General features: G+C 43.5%; 1 protein-coding gene across 4 annotated transcripts in view; it reads left to right on the top strand.

Moving 5' to 3' along the window:
* The window catches only part of COBLL1 (cordon-bleu WH2 repeat protein like 1), a 1,696,088-nt gene that overhangs the window by 1,217,740 nt on the left and 461,202 nt on the right, over positions 1 to 17,146 (top strand). For all 4 annotated transcript variants that reach the window (XM_044074828.1, XM_044074831.1, XM_044074829.1 and 1 more), the window contains exon 5: positions 4,918 to 4,959. In XM_044074828.1, coding sequence (XP_043930763.1) covers positions 4,918 to 4,959 — 42 coding nt within the window. The remainder of the gene's footprint in view (positions 1 to 4,917; positions 4,960 to 17,146) is intronic.

Genomic DNA, 17,146 nt, shown 5'->3' with positions numbered 1-17,146 from the left:
GCAGGAGGTACCTGCTTCCGGGCTGGAAATTTACATTATCAGTTCTCTGCATTGCCCTTTGGCTTATCTACTGCCCAGAGTGTTCACAAAGATTCTGGCTCCAGTGATAGCATTTTTCAGACTAAGAGGAATTCAGATTTATCCTTATTTGGACGATTGCCTGATTATTGCACAAGAAAAGGATGAACTTCTTCATCATCTACAGTATGTGATGGCAGTGTTAAGATGCCTAGGGTATTCTGTGAACGAAACAAAGTCCAGTCTAGTACCCTCTCAGGACATGTGCTTTCTGGGTGTGAGGCTGAATACAGCTTCCCAGATGGCCTTTTTGACCCCGGACAAACAAAGAAGCCTTTCTCTTTATTTCCATCAAATGTCTCTACGGTCCAGGCTGACTGCAAGGACAGTCCTTCAAGCCTTGGGGTTCATGGCATCTTGTATTCTAGTGCTTCCCAATGCCAAATTGCATATGAGGAAGCTTCAATGGTATCTCAAAAATGTGTGGACACAGCACTGCCAAGATCTAGACACTGTCATTCAGATAATACCTTGCATTCAGAAGGAGTTTTTGTGGTGGGCTCAGGAATGTCACCTAAACAAGGGACTCTCTGTGACGCGGCCAGAGGCGAGTCAGATTCTAACGACAGATGCCTCGGACAAGGCTTGGGGTGCACACCTCAATGGAAAATGGGTGCAAAACACGTGGCCTGTCAAACTCCAACATTTGCATATCAACTTGAAGGAAATGTTAGCAATCCAGTTTGCATTGATGGCTTTCAAAGATTTACTTCACCCAGGGCAGGTGTTGATTCAAACAGACAACACTACTGTCATGTGGTACATCAACAAGCAGGGGGGAACCCATTCTTACCCTCTTTGCAGGCAAGCGATGATTCTGTGGGAAACTGCTCTCAATCTACACCTCAATCTTCAGGCAAGGTTTCTACCAGGAGCACAGAACTCCTTAGCAGATGTCTTGAGCAGACAAATAGTGGATCCTCACGAGTGGAAATTGGATCCTCATGTATTCCAACAGTTGACAGTGTTATGGGGAACTCCAGACATAGATCTGTTCGCTTCTCCACTAAGTTACCAGTTGCCAATGTTTTGCACAAAAATGTTTCATCACACAGCTTGGAAGGTGGACGCTCTATCATTCAGTTGGAACAATCTGCATGTATATGCCTTTCCACCTCTGCCTCTTCTTCCCAAGGTACTTTGAAGGCCAGACAAGACAAGCCAACCATGATTTTGATAGCACCGGATTGGCCTCGACAACACTGGTACCCACTACTGAGGAGTTTAATCGAGAACCTCCATGGCCTCTGCCTTTGATTCCGCACCTTTTGTCACAAGAGGACAGTCACTTCCTCAATGTCAAGATTCAGTCTCTGCATCTAACAGCCTGGCATATTCTGTTTTAGACTCTGGAGGGTCTCAGCCCCTTTTTTTTTCCCCCAAAAAAAAAAAAACAAAAAAAATTTTTTTGGGAAAAAATTTTGGTTAAAATTTTTTTTTTGGAGGCCCAGAAGGGCCCCCCTAGTTTAAAACAAGGGGGAAAAAAATTTTTATTTTTTTCCTTTTTTTTTAAAAAAAAAATGGAGGGAAAAATTTTTAAATTTTTTTTGGAAGCAAAAGGGCCCCCCAAAGGGGGCCCCTTTTTTTGGGGTTTTTTTTTTCCTGGTGGGTAGGGAAAATCAAATGCATATGTCAGCAGTAGTCAGGCAGAGACCAGCAAATCAGATGAGCAGTACAGCTAAATAAAGATGCCATTAAATATTTGTAGTTAAATGCGGAATACAACGTCTCGGCTCTTCCAGCTAATTAGCTGGATGTTCACCATTTATTTATTTATTTAACATTTGTTGACCGGGAAAGTCCGACTAGGTTCCACAGAGCCTGTTTTCAACAGAGGCCCGGGAAGAAATGCTCCAGATGCATGTCTTTGCAAAATAATTCTTCATAGTTTCGTAGGTAAGTACTAGGCTAGCTGCCATTGTAGGCCATTTAACCCTACCTAATATCCCTTTCAAAGGTCAGAATCAAACTCTGTACCTTATGTCTGTGAGTTAAACACCTTAACCATTATACCCTGCCCACCAACATAAATACTGAGTAGTCAGTCTGCAAACCATTACAAGTTTAGCCAATAACCTGGCATTAGAATCAAACCTTGTAGCTATAAGATGGCTTTAACTATCATACAAACCCTTTACCAAGATGAACATACAAAAGACCTCTCAACTTCAAAAAGAACAAAAAACTTGAAAATGCAATAGAAGAAAAAGATTAAAAAAAAGTAAATATATTACCTTATTCACCTTGATTTGTCTTTGTAAAACTAATGGTTCCTTAATTGCCACATTGATCACCATCAGCAAATTCTTATGAGACATTAATGGAGTAGGTTCCTAACCTAACATATTCCCCATCTTTGACACAAGCTTCCTACGTATGTTAAAGTAGTTCCCTAGCCACATCCATGACTGGATGAGCTTTCATAAATTCACCACAGGGGTTATTTGTTTAGTTAATCCTTGAAATGATGGAAAATAGCCATATAGATTGGGAGATGATCACCGAGAGAGCCTGACAACGTATTTGTGATGGAGTCTTTGCTAGTCTGATACTAGGATCCAGTCTAATAGAGAATGTGATGTCTTAGTATAATGTGTGGGGCTATTAGCTAGTTGGGTGAAACTGTAATGTGTCGCTTTTAATTAGATGTGTCAAACCAAATAAGTTCATGCTAGATGTAGGTGAGTTAGAGTTTGTCCAACCAACTGATGTTTGCCTAAACTAGTAAAACATTCTCTTGTGGAAATGCTATGGATAGCCAATGTAGGATCTCCTCCAGTGTAGCTGTATTGATGTCAGTAGAGATCTAAAGAACTATAATACATATTTGTTTATTGTTGTCTATTTTGTTTGTGTTGGTTTGCTGTAAGGGGAAATGTGGTAGGTAATGTGAAATATTAAAGCAATACCACCACCTTTCCTCTCTATACGGTTATTGCGGATGATATTACAGCCAGGAGGTATAACTTCTGAGTCGGTTTATGCTGGGTTTCACCAGGAGGTATAATTGTGGAGTCCTTTATGCTACGTTTAAACCAAGTTTCACTTACACAGAGAGAGCATCAGGCTTATGTTGGGTGATCCAGGCATGAAGTTCTGCAGTTCTATTTCTCATGCTTCTAACATTTATTGCAGCAAAATGAGATGACTAGGGTTGAAGATGGGCTGCTGTTGGGTTACAAATGTATGTGGATCAGAATTATCTTTGTGTTCATTGTGGTAGGTGGGGCTAGAATTAGGGTGTATATCTACTTCTAGAAAGATTTTAGTATATTGTGGAATTATGCATACTTGTTTTATGGAGAGGCTTCTTGCACTTAACTGCGCTTCATCTCAAACAAAATTATCAGCTTATATTTGGAGTAAAGCTGAGGGACAATATTGGGTTTGGTGCGATATGTGGACAGTATAAAGAGGAAGCATGGATAGGTGTTTGGGACAGAGTTATGGAGATGTTGAGCGATGTTATTGAATCATGGTAGGATGACAGAAGGCACAGGAGGAGGAGGACAGAGGATAAGCTGAAGAGTCACATAATTAAGTACAAAAATCTGTATTTTATAGATGTCAGGTAGTGAGGAAGTAGCACTGATGAAGGAAACAAGACATTGCAGGGCAGTAGGAGACTCTGTGATTATAGAATTCTGAAAGCTGGAAGAGGATGGTTAAGGAGATAATTATTTTCTATAAAACAAGAGAGGAAGGGTGTCCTGGTGTCTTCTCTGGAATGTAAGGAATAAAGGAGTATTAAAGGTTCGAGAATAATAATGTAGTCAAAATAAGACCAATTAAAAGTATAAGGTACAATGTGGAATAGATGGGTGCTGTTAGGGAGGCTTGAGATTATGACTGGAAATAGTGCAAAGCAGTATGAGTGAGAGATAGTTGGGAATGGGGCTAAAACGTAAATGGAGGTAGGAAAGCAGGAAACCAGAAACAGAAGTGTATGTATAGAAGTAGTACGCTCATTCAGTTTGTCTTATCTGAAGTACAGTATACTCAGGAGTACAGCACTTCCCTTACTATAGTGCATTGTAGGTCAGCAATCAATATACTCAGGAGTACAGCACTTCCCTTACTGTACTGCATTGTAGGTCAGCAGTCAATATACTCGAGTACAGCACTTCCCTTACTGTACTGCATTGTAGGTCAGCAATCAATATACGCAGGAGTATAGCACTTCCCTTACTATACTGCATTGTAGGTCAGCAATCAGTATACCTGGTGTTGGGAGTAGAACCCACAGTCTTCTGCACCAAAGATGAGTGTGTTACCTGCTGCACCACTGACACTCGCACATTGCCTGAGTATGTGGATGATTTATGGAATGTCACAAGTAAAAATATATCTTCAGATCTGCTCCATTCAGTTTTGCTTATTTTTGTAGTTTAAAATGCGTTCTGTTTATTGACATCATAAGCACTGCTTTATTATTGGTTCATAGGTAGGTACTAGGCTATCTGCCCAAAGGCATTTATAAGCCTAGCCGGAATGTGTTGGCTTTCACCACCCCCTTAGACTAGTTCCCTATGTCTCTGTCCAGCGGAGCCATTGAAGTGATCCCCAGGACCGAGTGTTTGTAACCAAAAATACCTAAATGAGTTTGTAGATGATGACGATGATGTGGTGACTTTTTTGTGATGATGCTGATACTCTGACATAAAAACTACTACTCTAGTACGAGTACAGATATATGCCTTCATGTGTTGCCTTTATCTTGCCTATTATTAGCATAAATGTAGATGTGGATGTGTGTGTGTTTTTATATATATATATATATATATATATATATATATATATAAATAAAATATATTTACATTGTCCTTGTTTGTTTTACAGCGAGTTCACCTGCAGAGTCCATGGAATCCTTCTCCCAGCAAGGTAAAACACAATCAGCGATTTCACTGTGCTGTACACTTTGAACGGCTGTTGAATTTAAGTTTCTTTGTTTGACACATTGTGCCAAGCAGGGCTAGTTTGACTTGATTGCCACAGATTGCAGTAGGACAAACCCTGTCTACTGCTTAGATTCTGACTTTCACAAGGTACCATGATTAGTGCAGCTGTTGTGTGCACTTTTATTACAATTAGTCCTTGTTTATTTTTATATTAAGTGCTGCTCTGTTGACTACACTTCTTTTAATTTATGTTGTTGAATGTAACTGTTTTTTATTCAGACAATAAAGCTGTACTGATTGTCTTTCAAAGGTGATTTTTTTTTTCTGAATAATTTTATGAGATTGAGCTGGAAGGAGTAGTTATTTAAAGCCCAGAGATGAGTCTGTGAGCCGTTGCATAACCAAAAGCACTGAGTAGAGGTAAAAGTTGGAGGGGCTGCCACTCACTTTACAAGGAATGGTGAATTACTTTAGTTTACAACTGGCAGGCTGTTTCACTATTTGTTTTTGTAACTGAAACTGTCTTGACAGTGAACCACTACAGGTGACACCAGTGTGCAACCAGTGCAGAACTCTGTACAGCTCTACACAAAGGCACTCTTATTTGTAGGAAGACAAGCTGTCTTTCCAGGTGGGATTCATGAAATCTAAATATATGGCATGGAACAGGCTGTTTGTCCATTAGTTTCACCATGGACCTCACCTCATTGCATTGCATTTAACAAGCTATACAACTAATAAAGAAAAATACCCCCTCCATGCCTTTAGCACAGCTAGACAACTGATGGTCAAACTGTTTGTTTTTTTTTTTTTCCCTTGAGTGTTCCCAATTCTATACTCCAAGACCGGGACCACAGCAGTGGTAAGGTTGATCAGAGAAAGTGGAGTAGAGCAGCCTACACGGTCACTTATGCTGACCTCCACCCCCTCAGGACAGAGGATTTATTGGGATGGCCAAACTTCGTTGACATAGTATTTTACTAGCAATGTATTTCATGGTTATGGGAACTTCCCATCACTGGGAATCGCCCATATTCAGGCACACTATTCCTTAACTAAGCCTGTCCACCAGCATAACTACCCAGGCAGAGACGCACTCATTTAGCTTCATTCATGCCCCTGTAGACATGCAAATAGACATCCTCACACAGTAACAAACCCCCATACCATGTCTTTGATGAACTTGCCTGCACTGTGACTGCTTATACAGGAGTGAATAGGTGATCGCCGTCTTTTGATGGCATTCACTTTTCTTCCAACAGCAGTATTTTATTCTGCCAAGTGGTTCTCTGAATCTCTGGACAGCATGAATCTAGAACACTTGGCATTTCCAGGGGAGAATAGATAGCTAATTAGCTTTAACTACTTTCCTGGATCGCTGTATTAGCATGCAGCTTCAGCAGCTGGACCTTACACAACACTGAGGAATCTTCTAGTGAGGAACCTGAGCAGGAGGGGCTCTGTATGAATTGGGCTTATTGAGCGGGGAAAGCCCCCTGTGTTAAAGCTTCCACCTTGATGCAAGCCTTCCTGGTTGCCAGCCTTGACTTTCAGGGGACCTTGTTGGTTATATGTTCAGGGGAGAAATAGTCTGCCATTTCTGATTCCTCACCCCTAAAATTTGTCATTGTGATCTAGTATTAGGCCTTCTGTTCTTTCATGTTTTCCTTTACCTTGACATCTCGTTCAGCCTTTACTGTACTCTTGAGAGTCATCACAAAAGCTTACAGCTTTTTTTGACCAGTTTAAATAAAATGCAGACTGATGTGTTGAGTATTAATCTGAAATGCATAAATAAGTAATTAATTCATAATAATTTGAGCTACAGCCCAGTTTAAACAAGTAACCTAAGCATATGAAACTTAGTCACATGGAGAATTTACTTTTACATTGGTAGGTTTATGGTCGGACTGTATGGTATCTGTGGTTGTATAAGTGCAGCAGATGAAATCTAAGATGAACAGATGTCACTTACTGCCGACAGGTCAAAAGTTCAAAAATAAGTTGCTGATACTGAAAAGGAAGTGCTATTTTATCAACTCAAATCTGATCTTTGCGATTGTTTGCTGTCGGATAAAAACCGTGTATGAGTGGTAATCATCAAAATGTGTAGGCTTGTATGCCTTCTTCCAAAAACGGAGAGCTGCTGTCTGTCTTTTTAAACAATGACTGCTGTTACACTAATTGCTATTTAACCTGCACTTTACTGCCGACAGCTGTTCCTCTGCTTACCTCCGCTTACTTCAGCAGTGAAGGTCTCACTCAGGCTAATGCAAACAAAATAGTTTTACAACACAGATCTCACAATGAACATCACATGACTGACCATGCTTTTCTTGGGCGTGGTCCTTCAGTGTGCTAAGTTACCACTACATGTACAGAATGTTCTTAAACTGAGAACCTTCCCAAGTAACCTCCTTACTACTGTGAACACGTCTCAAGTGTCCCTCATTACGGAGAACTTTCCTTACTTTGAGTCTTAAACATCCACATTCCATATTGTTATATGTTGAAAGCAGCTGTTCAGTGTTAATGTTTAAGTAATGTCCACAGTAAGTGAAAGCAGCCGTCACACGTTCAGTGCTCATGTTTAAGTAATGTCCACAGTAAATGATGCTGTCATATTAATTCATGAAAAGAACTTTTTAATAAATATAAAGAAACGCCTTTTAACCATTTATGAGCATCCTAGTTGAACTTGTTACCAAACTGCTGATATGTGTTCCACATTTTGCCCATGTAGTCCACATTATGAGAGATGCTGCTCTATATTTTGGAGATGGAAGGTCAGAGCTATACTGATTCGATATAATGTCACTTTATGTAGTCATTACAAAGCACACACATACCAAACCTTGCTGTTACACTTATTCTGGCCTTCCTTACTTTAATACCAGTTCTGCGTTGTACGTTTTCAATTCACTTGCTTCTCTGCATTTATCTGTGCTTGCTATGTGTTGTGCACAGTTCTGTAGTTAACAAAGCCATGGTTCTTGCTGCTGGTCATTATTATAAAATAATTCAGTATGACCGTTTTGGAATACGCTTTCTTAATATTTCCCAACTAGTTAAATGTGTATATCATTTGTCTTCCTGTGTGTACTTGTGTTGTCGGTTGTAAATGCGTTTAATATGTCTTGAGTTAAGACAGTAACTGACATTTTTTTAATCAGTCCACTGTTCTGTTATTACCATCAAGTAAGTAAATATGATTCCAACTCCAGTAATATTTATACGTATTCTTTGAGGACCTACTGTTTATAAAGAGGGTGTCCTTGCTAGTATTGTGCAGAGGCACCCATTTCATGCTTCCCACCTTACAGCACAGGACACTCTCCAGAAGAACCCATTTACATCTTCTTTTGAGGTTGCGTTGCTTTGATATCACACACCAACAGATGGTGTAGGAAAAAAGTTAATGTAAAAGTTGCTTTATGAGACTTCCATTGCTGTCTGTCTCTACAATTCTGGTAGGCTAACTTGCTATCTAAATGGGGCATAAAATCTATGTATGTTGTGCACACTCAAAAGAGGCATGGAAGATGGATGCAGAAATACTAGGGGTGGCAACTGCCGGTAGACAAGCAGAAGAGACCCTAGACACATGCGTGCTGAAGTTCAGTACAAACTTGCAGTTTTAAAGATGGTACTGTATTTTATTTTTCTGTTTAATTGTTTCACGGAATATTGCGGTCGGTCTGTCTCTCTGCAGTTTTCCGCCCTCCGTCCCTGTTTTGGTGTTAATCTTGGTGGCTTTGGAATTGCCCGCTCCTCCTGTAAATCTGTGTTTGAACACTCCTCCTGGGTCCTTCTCATTTGCTCACTCAGCCGAGTACAGTGAGATCCTATTTTGATTTCAGACACTTCTACCAGTCAACAACAGATCGGAGGTCATTGGAAAGTTCTGGCCAGTATAGTGGAGAATTTTCTACTTATTGTACGGTTTTAGCCAAGTTTTTCCAGTTTTTCTAATTAGACTGCTTTGCTCGTCTGGTTAGCCTTTGTTTCGCTTAGTTTTTATTGTGCTGATGAGTTTTTCTTCCCTTTTAAGAGTGGCTGCTGTTAGGCCTTTGGCCATGCTTTAGTTAATTAACGAGTGTCCTATCCCTTAGTGTGTTGAATAGTGCTTAGAAAGTTAGGTATTATTAGCTTGTTTGATAGTTCTTTAAAAGTTAAGTTTTTTTTCTGCTAGTTTAGGCTTATATTTAACGGTTAGATAAATAGTATATTTGTGCTGTTTCTACAGTTGTTATAGAGTTTGTGTGTGTGTGTGTGTGTGTGTGTGTGTGTGTGTGTGTGTGTGTGTGTGTGTGTGTGTGCTATAGTTATTAGACTGCCTTAATATATTTGTACTGATTCGTGTGTACTGTTTTCTTGTGAGTATGGCTGATCGGAGAGAAAAGCAGAAATCAGGCTTTAAGAAGTGCCCAAAATGTGTGTAGAAAATGTCTGTCACGGACTCCAATGTCAATTGTGTTTACTTCTTGGGGCCCGTTCACCTCCAGGAGGATTGCTCTATCTTCCACTCTTTCAGTAGTCTGGTTCTGCTAGAACAGAGAAGAAAGCTAGTAGATAGAGGCTTGCTGAAGCCTGATTTTCAAGAGTCCTTGGACAAGGCTGACCAGACTTCCAAGTTGTCGAAGGGGTCGAAGTCTTCCAGAGCTTCCTCGGAGCCCAAGTCATCGGCTCACAGCTGTGAAGGTGCAGTCACTGGCTCCGCAGTCTTCTGGTCCCCGGTTTTGGAACCGGTCTCCGAGACATTAAGGTCTCCCATCCTTCAATCGGTGACTTCTTCAGTTCCTTCGACTCGTTCAAGAACCCTCTCTGATGTGGATGTGGACCTGGTGGTGCAGAGGCTTCTCAAGAAGCCAGCACTGGCTAAATTATTATTGACTTCGACCCAACAGGTTTTGGAGCCTAAGACCATTGCACCTGCTGTGACTACTCCTCCTCCGAGCTGAGCCAGGCCAAGCCTTCGGAGCTGGGGGTGGAGGATCTGATGATTGTGGAGCCATTGGAGCCAAGGCCTGTTCCATTGCTATCAGCTCCATCAAACCTGACTTCAGTGCCGTTGGAAGAGTCTGGGAGCCAACACTCTCTGGTCGGCTCCTTGGGGGGAGAATCGAACTGATGCATCGGTTCCGACCCTTCCTCTCGGAGCATTGTCGCAGATGACCTCAGCTCCATCCTCTGGCTCGGAGCCCACTGTCTCTATGCTGGGGAGGTTGCCATCTTCTTTGGAACTGGTGGCTTCCTCGGATTGGAGCAGTGGTACCTTCGATCCTATGAGGAGGGTTATGTCATCCAAGACACACACATCATCAGGGCCCTCCTCCTCCCCTAAAGTGCCATTTTCTGCCTCTACATCGCAGGTCCTCGTGAAGCGTCGAGACCCAGAGCCTCAGGTAACCCCATTGGGGACCCTTGTTCTACTGAGACCTCACCAGAAGCTCCCACTGATGAGGTTCTCAGGCAGACACTTTGTAAGAGGAGGCATTTAGATTCCCCACAGGAGTCTTTGACATCAGACACCGACTTAGAGGAGTCAGAAGGGTTCCCACGGTCCCCCTCGCAGGACGTCTCCTTTGCTGATATCCTGAAAGTCCTTAAGCAGAAGAGTGACTGGCAGTCCATTAGCCATACTGAGGATGAGTCTGTGCTCCTGAAGGCCTTTGGGTCTCAACCTTCCACCTCCTGGGTGACTACGCCCTTTGATGAACTAATGGAATTGGTTGCTCAAAGAGCGTGGGAGTCTCCTGATACTATGGAGCCGGACCCTTGGAGGCCCAACAAGTTTATCACCTTCCCCCAAGACAAGATGTTCCTCACTGAGGGAGTTCCAGTTGATGCCATGGTGGTGGCGGCAGCCACCAAGAACGAGATGTCCGAAACCTCTTCTACTGTCCGTCTTCCTAGTAGAGATTCCAGGACGATGGACAGGTATGGGAAATGCATCTTTAGTTCTGCGACCTTTGCTATGCGATCGCTTAACTACTTGATTTATTTTACCCGTCTTCAGAGAGATCTAAAAGATATTGGAGATGCTCTGCAGGGTAGTACAGATGGAGGTGTCTCTGAGAAGGTGACAGCCCAGCTTAAAAATTCCATAGTTAACTCGTCCATGCGGCTCGCTTCCTATGCAGCCAGTGGTTCGAGTCATGCAGCGGGTTCAGCAATAGCTCTTCAGAGACATTCCTGGATGCAATTGTGCTCCTTTGTGGAAGCCTTCAAATCTTCCTTTGTCAACACCCCATTTGATGGCTCATCTCTTTTCAGGCCCAAAGTCAAGGAGACTCTCACTAGGTGTGAGCAAGAAGGAAAGACTCTATCTGCCGTAGGAGTCTGTTTTTCTACCCCTACCAGACCATACCCCAAAGGGCAGAAAGGTGGAAAAAATGTGGTTCTGGAAGTCCCAAGGAGCTTTCCAGAACACGCATAGTGAACCCCCCTCCAGGGGCAGAGGAGGGGGTAATAATGGAAGATGCCGCCCCAGTGGAAGAGGGGGTCCGCAGAACCTGGGTGACAGGAATCAGTTCCTTGGTAAGCCCTATCAGCGCTCCTGAAAGGAGACCCGACTGTCCCACTCTGGAGGCAGTCGGGGGTCGCTTGGCTTTGTATCTGGATGCCTGGCTAGGAATTACAAGAGATTCATGGGTACAAAGCATCATTACCAGAGGTTACATCATCCCATTCTTAGAAACCCCACCCGTTCGGAAGAAAATCCCAGACGTTCCACCCAGTCTTGGGGATCAAGCAGCCATAGAAATGCAGAGGTTGCAGAAAGAGTTATCCAGCCAGTCCCAGCAGACCAGATAGGATCTGGAACTTACTCCAGATTCTTTTTAGTTCCCAAGAAGACAGGGGACTGGAGGCCCATCTTGGATCTCAGCAGACTCAACACATTTGTAAAGAAGGAGAAGTTCCGGATGGTTACACTTCAGTCTATTCTCCCATTCTGCGGAGTGGGTGATTGGATGTGCTCTATAGATCTCAAGGATGCGTACTACCATATCAAAATGGCCAGACCTTGCAGAGATCATCTGTGTTTCTGGCTGGGAGCCGGTCACTACCAATTCCGAGCACTGCCCTTTGGACTTGCAACAGCCCCCAGATTGTTTACTGAATACATGGCCGTGGTTACAGCTCACCTGAGGGCATCTAGGATTCTGAGTGTTTCCGTATCTGGATGACTGGCTCCTTACCGCCGCCTCCAGGCATCAACAAATTCTGTCCAGGGATCACACACTCAATCTCGGCTCTCAGTTAGGCATCACTGTAAATTTCAAAAAGTTGGCGTTGTCGCCATCGCAGCTTATCTCCTTTATCGGAGCAGAACTAGACACCACCACCACCACAATAAAATTGCCCCTGGACAGAATAGCCACTCTTCGAAACCAGGTCTCAGACATTTTGCAGAGAAAAAAGTACAGGCCTCTCAAGTACTGAAACTACTAGGTAACATGGCAGCTACACTCATAGCAGTTCCTCTGGGGCATATGCACATGAGGATTCTTCAGTGGTTACTCTTCACCCAGTGGTCTTACCAACAACTTCCAATGTCATTCTTAATCATGACTACAGACTCTTGCAAGAAGGATCTTCACTGGTGGTTGACCAGCCACCAAGTTGCAGTGGGTTGACCATTTGTTTCTCCCCTGCCATCAGCTACGGTGACCACGGATGCTTTTTCAGGGGTGAACAGCCCAAGGCACCAGGTCGGATACAGAGTCGCAGTTGAACATCAATGTTCTGGAGCTGAGAGTGGTGCTTTTGGCACTGCAGCACTTCCACGACTCTCTTCCTCTAGGGACGATTGCGATACAGACAGACATGTCTGTGGTCTGTTACATCAACAAACAAGGGGGAACCAAGTCTTACCCTCTGTGTCGAGAGGCCTTGAGAATTTGGCAGCGGGCGGTATCCACTGATAGAAACGCATATTCCGGGGAAATCCAACGTGATAGCGGACAAACTGAGCAGGGCCATTCTGTTACTGCATGAGTGGTCTCTCAAAGACGAAGTTGCGGAGTTGATTTTCCGCAGATGGGCCCAGCCTTGCTACGACCTGTTTGTATACCCTGTGAATGCCAAATGCAGAAAGCTACTTTGCCCTGAATCCCCCTCCAGGAGACAGGACAAGGGCCTCGCTTGTACACGATTGTCCCCCGGGACTCCTATATGCCTTTCCACCTATACCCCTGATTCCGAAATTCTTACAGAAAGCTAAGAGCCTGGGAAGGACTGTAATCTTAATAGCCCCTTTTTGGCCTTGACAGATTTGGTTTCCCTTCTTTCGACTCTATCAGCTGGAGGAACCTTAGATTCTGGATCCAGTTCCAGACCTGCTGACACATTCATCAGGGGGCCTCCATCCATACCTTCATTCCCTCAGACTGACAGCTTGGCTGCTCCGATTCCCAACCTAGTCAGGTCACACGAATTTTCTTCTGAGGTACAGCAAATTCTTGTATCTTTGTATAAAGCTTCCACTAGAAAGTTGTATGCTAGTAAATGGAAACAATTTGCTTTTTGGGCCTCCCAGAATAACATTGATCCTTATGTTGCCTCGATTGCTAGTGTCCTGGAATTCCTATCTAAGCTTTTTCATGAAGGTGCTGCAGCTGCCACTGTTAGAGTTCAATTGGTTGCAATTTCAAATTTTCACCTCTGGATTGAAGGTTCTAATTTGATGTCTCACAGAATTATGTAGGGCCTTCCTGAAGGGTACCATTCATCTTAGGCCACCTGTTAGACAACACTTTACTCCCTGGAATCTAAATTTTGTGCTGTCACTGATTATTTTTCCCCCCTTTGAGCCTGCATCATCCTGCCATTTGAAGTTTCTTTCTTGGAAAACTATTTTCTTAGTGGCCATTACCTCAGCACGTAGAGTGTCCGAGCTTCAAGCCCTTTATATCAAACCCCCGTATTTGGTGTTTCACCCGGACAGAGCATTGCTGAGGGGACTAATCCTTCTTTCCTTCCAAAGGTGTATTCCAAGACTAACCAGAATCAACCTATCGAACTTCCAACCTTTTTCAGTAACCAATTCTAATACGTTGGAGTACATGTTACATAAACTTGACACAGGCAATTGAGATTCTATTTGGACAGGACAAAGGAATTTAGAAGATCTGACCAACTCTGTCTCTCATGCTAACGCTAAGAAAGGATTACCAGTCTCTAAAGTTACCCTTTCCAAATGGTTAACTGACTGCATTAAATTTATATACTCGTCAGCAAACCAACCATTTGAGCATAGCGTGAAGGCAAATTCCACTAGAGCGGCTTCCACTTCTTCTGCTTATGCAGCTCGATTGCCTTTGGACACTATATGTGCAGCTGCCACTTGGTCTAAGCTGCATACCTTTATCACTCATTACAAAATGGACAGGGCCTCCAGGGACAAGACTTCCTTTGCTTCCACTGTCCTCAGGAATATACTCCCCTGAGCCACCCAGGATTAGGGTGCTTGGGACGCTACCCATGTGTAAGAATGAATGGCGAGATTGAACAACTTCACATAAAGACGTTATGTACTTACCATAATGTTCCATGTGAGTTGTTCATCTCGCCTTCATTCTTACATTCCCACCGCCTTCCCCCTCCAGGGTCTCGAAGAACGAGTAGACTTGGGGTCTTGTGGTCTTGTTCTGGGACTTCTTACTCCGGTTGGAGTATTTGTTAGGTTGCATCTGTTTCATGCTGGGTTCAGCAAACTAGATCTGAGGTGGGACAGAGAGCATCATGGGATAGGGACCTGGCCTCGAGCTACTCTGAGATCTTCAGCTAGAAAAGCGGCTGACTCTTGAGCCGAGGATCGGATCCGAACCCATGTGTAAGAATGAAGGCGAGATGAACAACTCGCATGGAATGTTATGGTAAGTACATAACTTCTTTATTGGCCATTTGGGCAGTTTTTCCATATCTTTCAACTTCCTGGTCCAAAAGCCTGCATTTGCGCTTATCCTGCCTTTCCTGTAACTAGTCTAGTCCAGATACAGATTTGCTGTACCCAGGACTGTTTGTAGCTTCTGAGTGGTGCCAAAGTCTGCTCTTCAATTTTTCCCTTAGACCTACTAGTTCTCTCCTCTCCTGCACTTTTGCTAGCTTATCAGTCTAGCACTTTACCAGACTTCTTGTAGCAATTATGGTAGCACAGAAAAGTGCTACCAGCACTAAAGGTTCTACAAGGAAACAGCTCCAGTACTTATTATTAATACCCCCCCCCCAATCAGGCATGTCTAAAGGTCAGTTCCCTGTGCTTTCTCCTATTAACCTGGTGAACTTGGGCATCCTGAGGCAATGTAGCAACTGCCTCATGTACACCAGCAACCCTCTCCTCTTACTTCCTAACATTCAGACTTGAGAGATGCACTTATATATCCAAATTGGAAGCCATGCACTTTCCAGCCAAGACTGGAATAGCTGGTCAAGTGGAGAAGATAAACATCTGCACCACATCACATGGAACACATAGCCCTCCAGAACACACATCAGCACTGCCTTCACATAAAAACACAAACCACACACCCGCCTTTGGGTAGATTTTTATTGAGAGCCTCCACAAACAGCAGACACCTCCAAGGCAGAAACGCACTCGACCGCCATAATACAGCACTAATCACAAGACACACAACTCTCCTAAACAGTGTGCCACTCAACCAAAGCCCCTAAGGGAAAACAGCATGCCCAAACCACTAGTCATAAGTGACTCAATAGTGAGGAACACTGATGTCCCACTCACTAGGTTGAATAAGGAGAAAGTAACAGTCAGTTGCCTGTCAGGTGCCAGGATTCACCACATAACACACGCACTCAGGTCCGTCAACTACAGGTACAAATATGACTCTGTCATTGTACATCTGGGTGTGAATGACCTGAGATGTACCTCCCTGGACTACTTGAAAAGAGACATGGAGGAGCTGTCTGATTATGTAGCCCAGGTGGGTATGACCCTAGCCATGAGCAGCATCCTACCATCACCCGGAAAGATACCACAGTACAAGCAGAAAATGATCGATTTCAACAATTGGCCAAGTTTCTGGTGTCATTCTTTACTGTCTCAGCAGGAGAGCCAAATTCTGCACCCTCATCTCCAAACATTGAATCTTGCAGCTTGGCTAATCATTTAAATTCCCCCTTAGCATCCCTATGATGGATGTCATTTTGGAGGCGAGAAGACCTAGTACTAGAAAATCTTATGCCGACAAATGGAAAAGATTCTGTGCCTGGAATCAATCTCAAGGGATGAGCACAGCAGTGCCCAATTTACCTCAGATTTTGCAATACTCAACTGAGATGCTTCACAAGGGCCTGCTTTTTTTCTTCCATAAAAATCCAAGCCTCAGCCATTTCAGCTCATTATAACACAGACCCCCCCACCCCCTTCTCTCATCCTCTTCTAAAGCAGTATCTCAGAGGGGGCAATAACTTGAGACCAGCCAGGAGAGCTCCAACCCCTGCCTGGGACCTTAACTTTGTATTGGAGAAACTCACTCTACCTCCTTTCGAGCCAGCTGCAACTGCAGACTTAAAATTTCTTTCCTGGGAAACAGCCTTCCTTTTAGCAATCACTTCAGCTAGAAGGATATCTGAATTGCAGGCCCTTATGGCAGTGGAACCTTTCATCATCTTTCATGCGGACAGGGTGTCACTCAGGACCAATCCATCATTCATGCCTAAGGTGGTATCCAGTGTGGCTCTTAATCAGTCCATTTATTTGCCAACTTTCTTTCCCAATCCACAGAACAAGGGAATGCGAATTCTGCATTCATTGGATGTATACAGATAACTTAGATTCTACTTGGACAGGACCAAATCTCAAAGAAAATCTGAACAACTGCTGGTAGCATTTACTGCAGGGGCAGAGGGGAAGGCTATTTCAAAGCAAACTATTTCTAATTGGATAAGCCATTGTATTCATTTCTGTTATAAGCACCATGGAAAACCTATCCCCAAGGGGATCAGATCTCATTCCACCAGGGCTGCATCTACTTCAGCAGCCTTTCTCAGAGGTGTTCCTACCAGGGATATTCTAGAAGCTGCTACCTGGAGTTCAGTTCATACTTTCACCAAGCATTATCACTTACCAATCTTCTCTAAATCCAGAGCTGGCTTTGCCACTGCTGTTTTGCAGGGCCGTATAGCAGTTCTTAATGCTGTAGAAA

Source organism: Protopterus annectens, chromosome 6.part0, assembly GCF_019279795.1.
Source record: "Protopterus annectens isolate FY-2018-M chromosome 6.part0, PAN1.0, whole genome shotgun sequence".
In the NCBI taxonomy this organism is placed as follows: domain Eukaryota; kingdom Metazoa; phylum Chordata; order Ceratodontiformes; family Protopteridae; genus Protopterus; species Protopterus annectens.
This window is presented reverse-complemented; position numbering and strand designations above follow the sequence as displayed.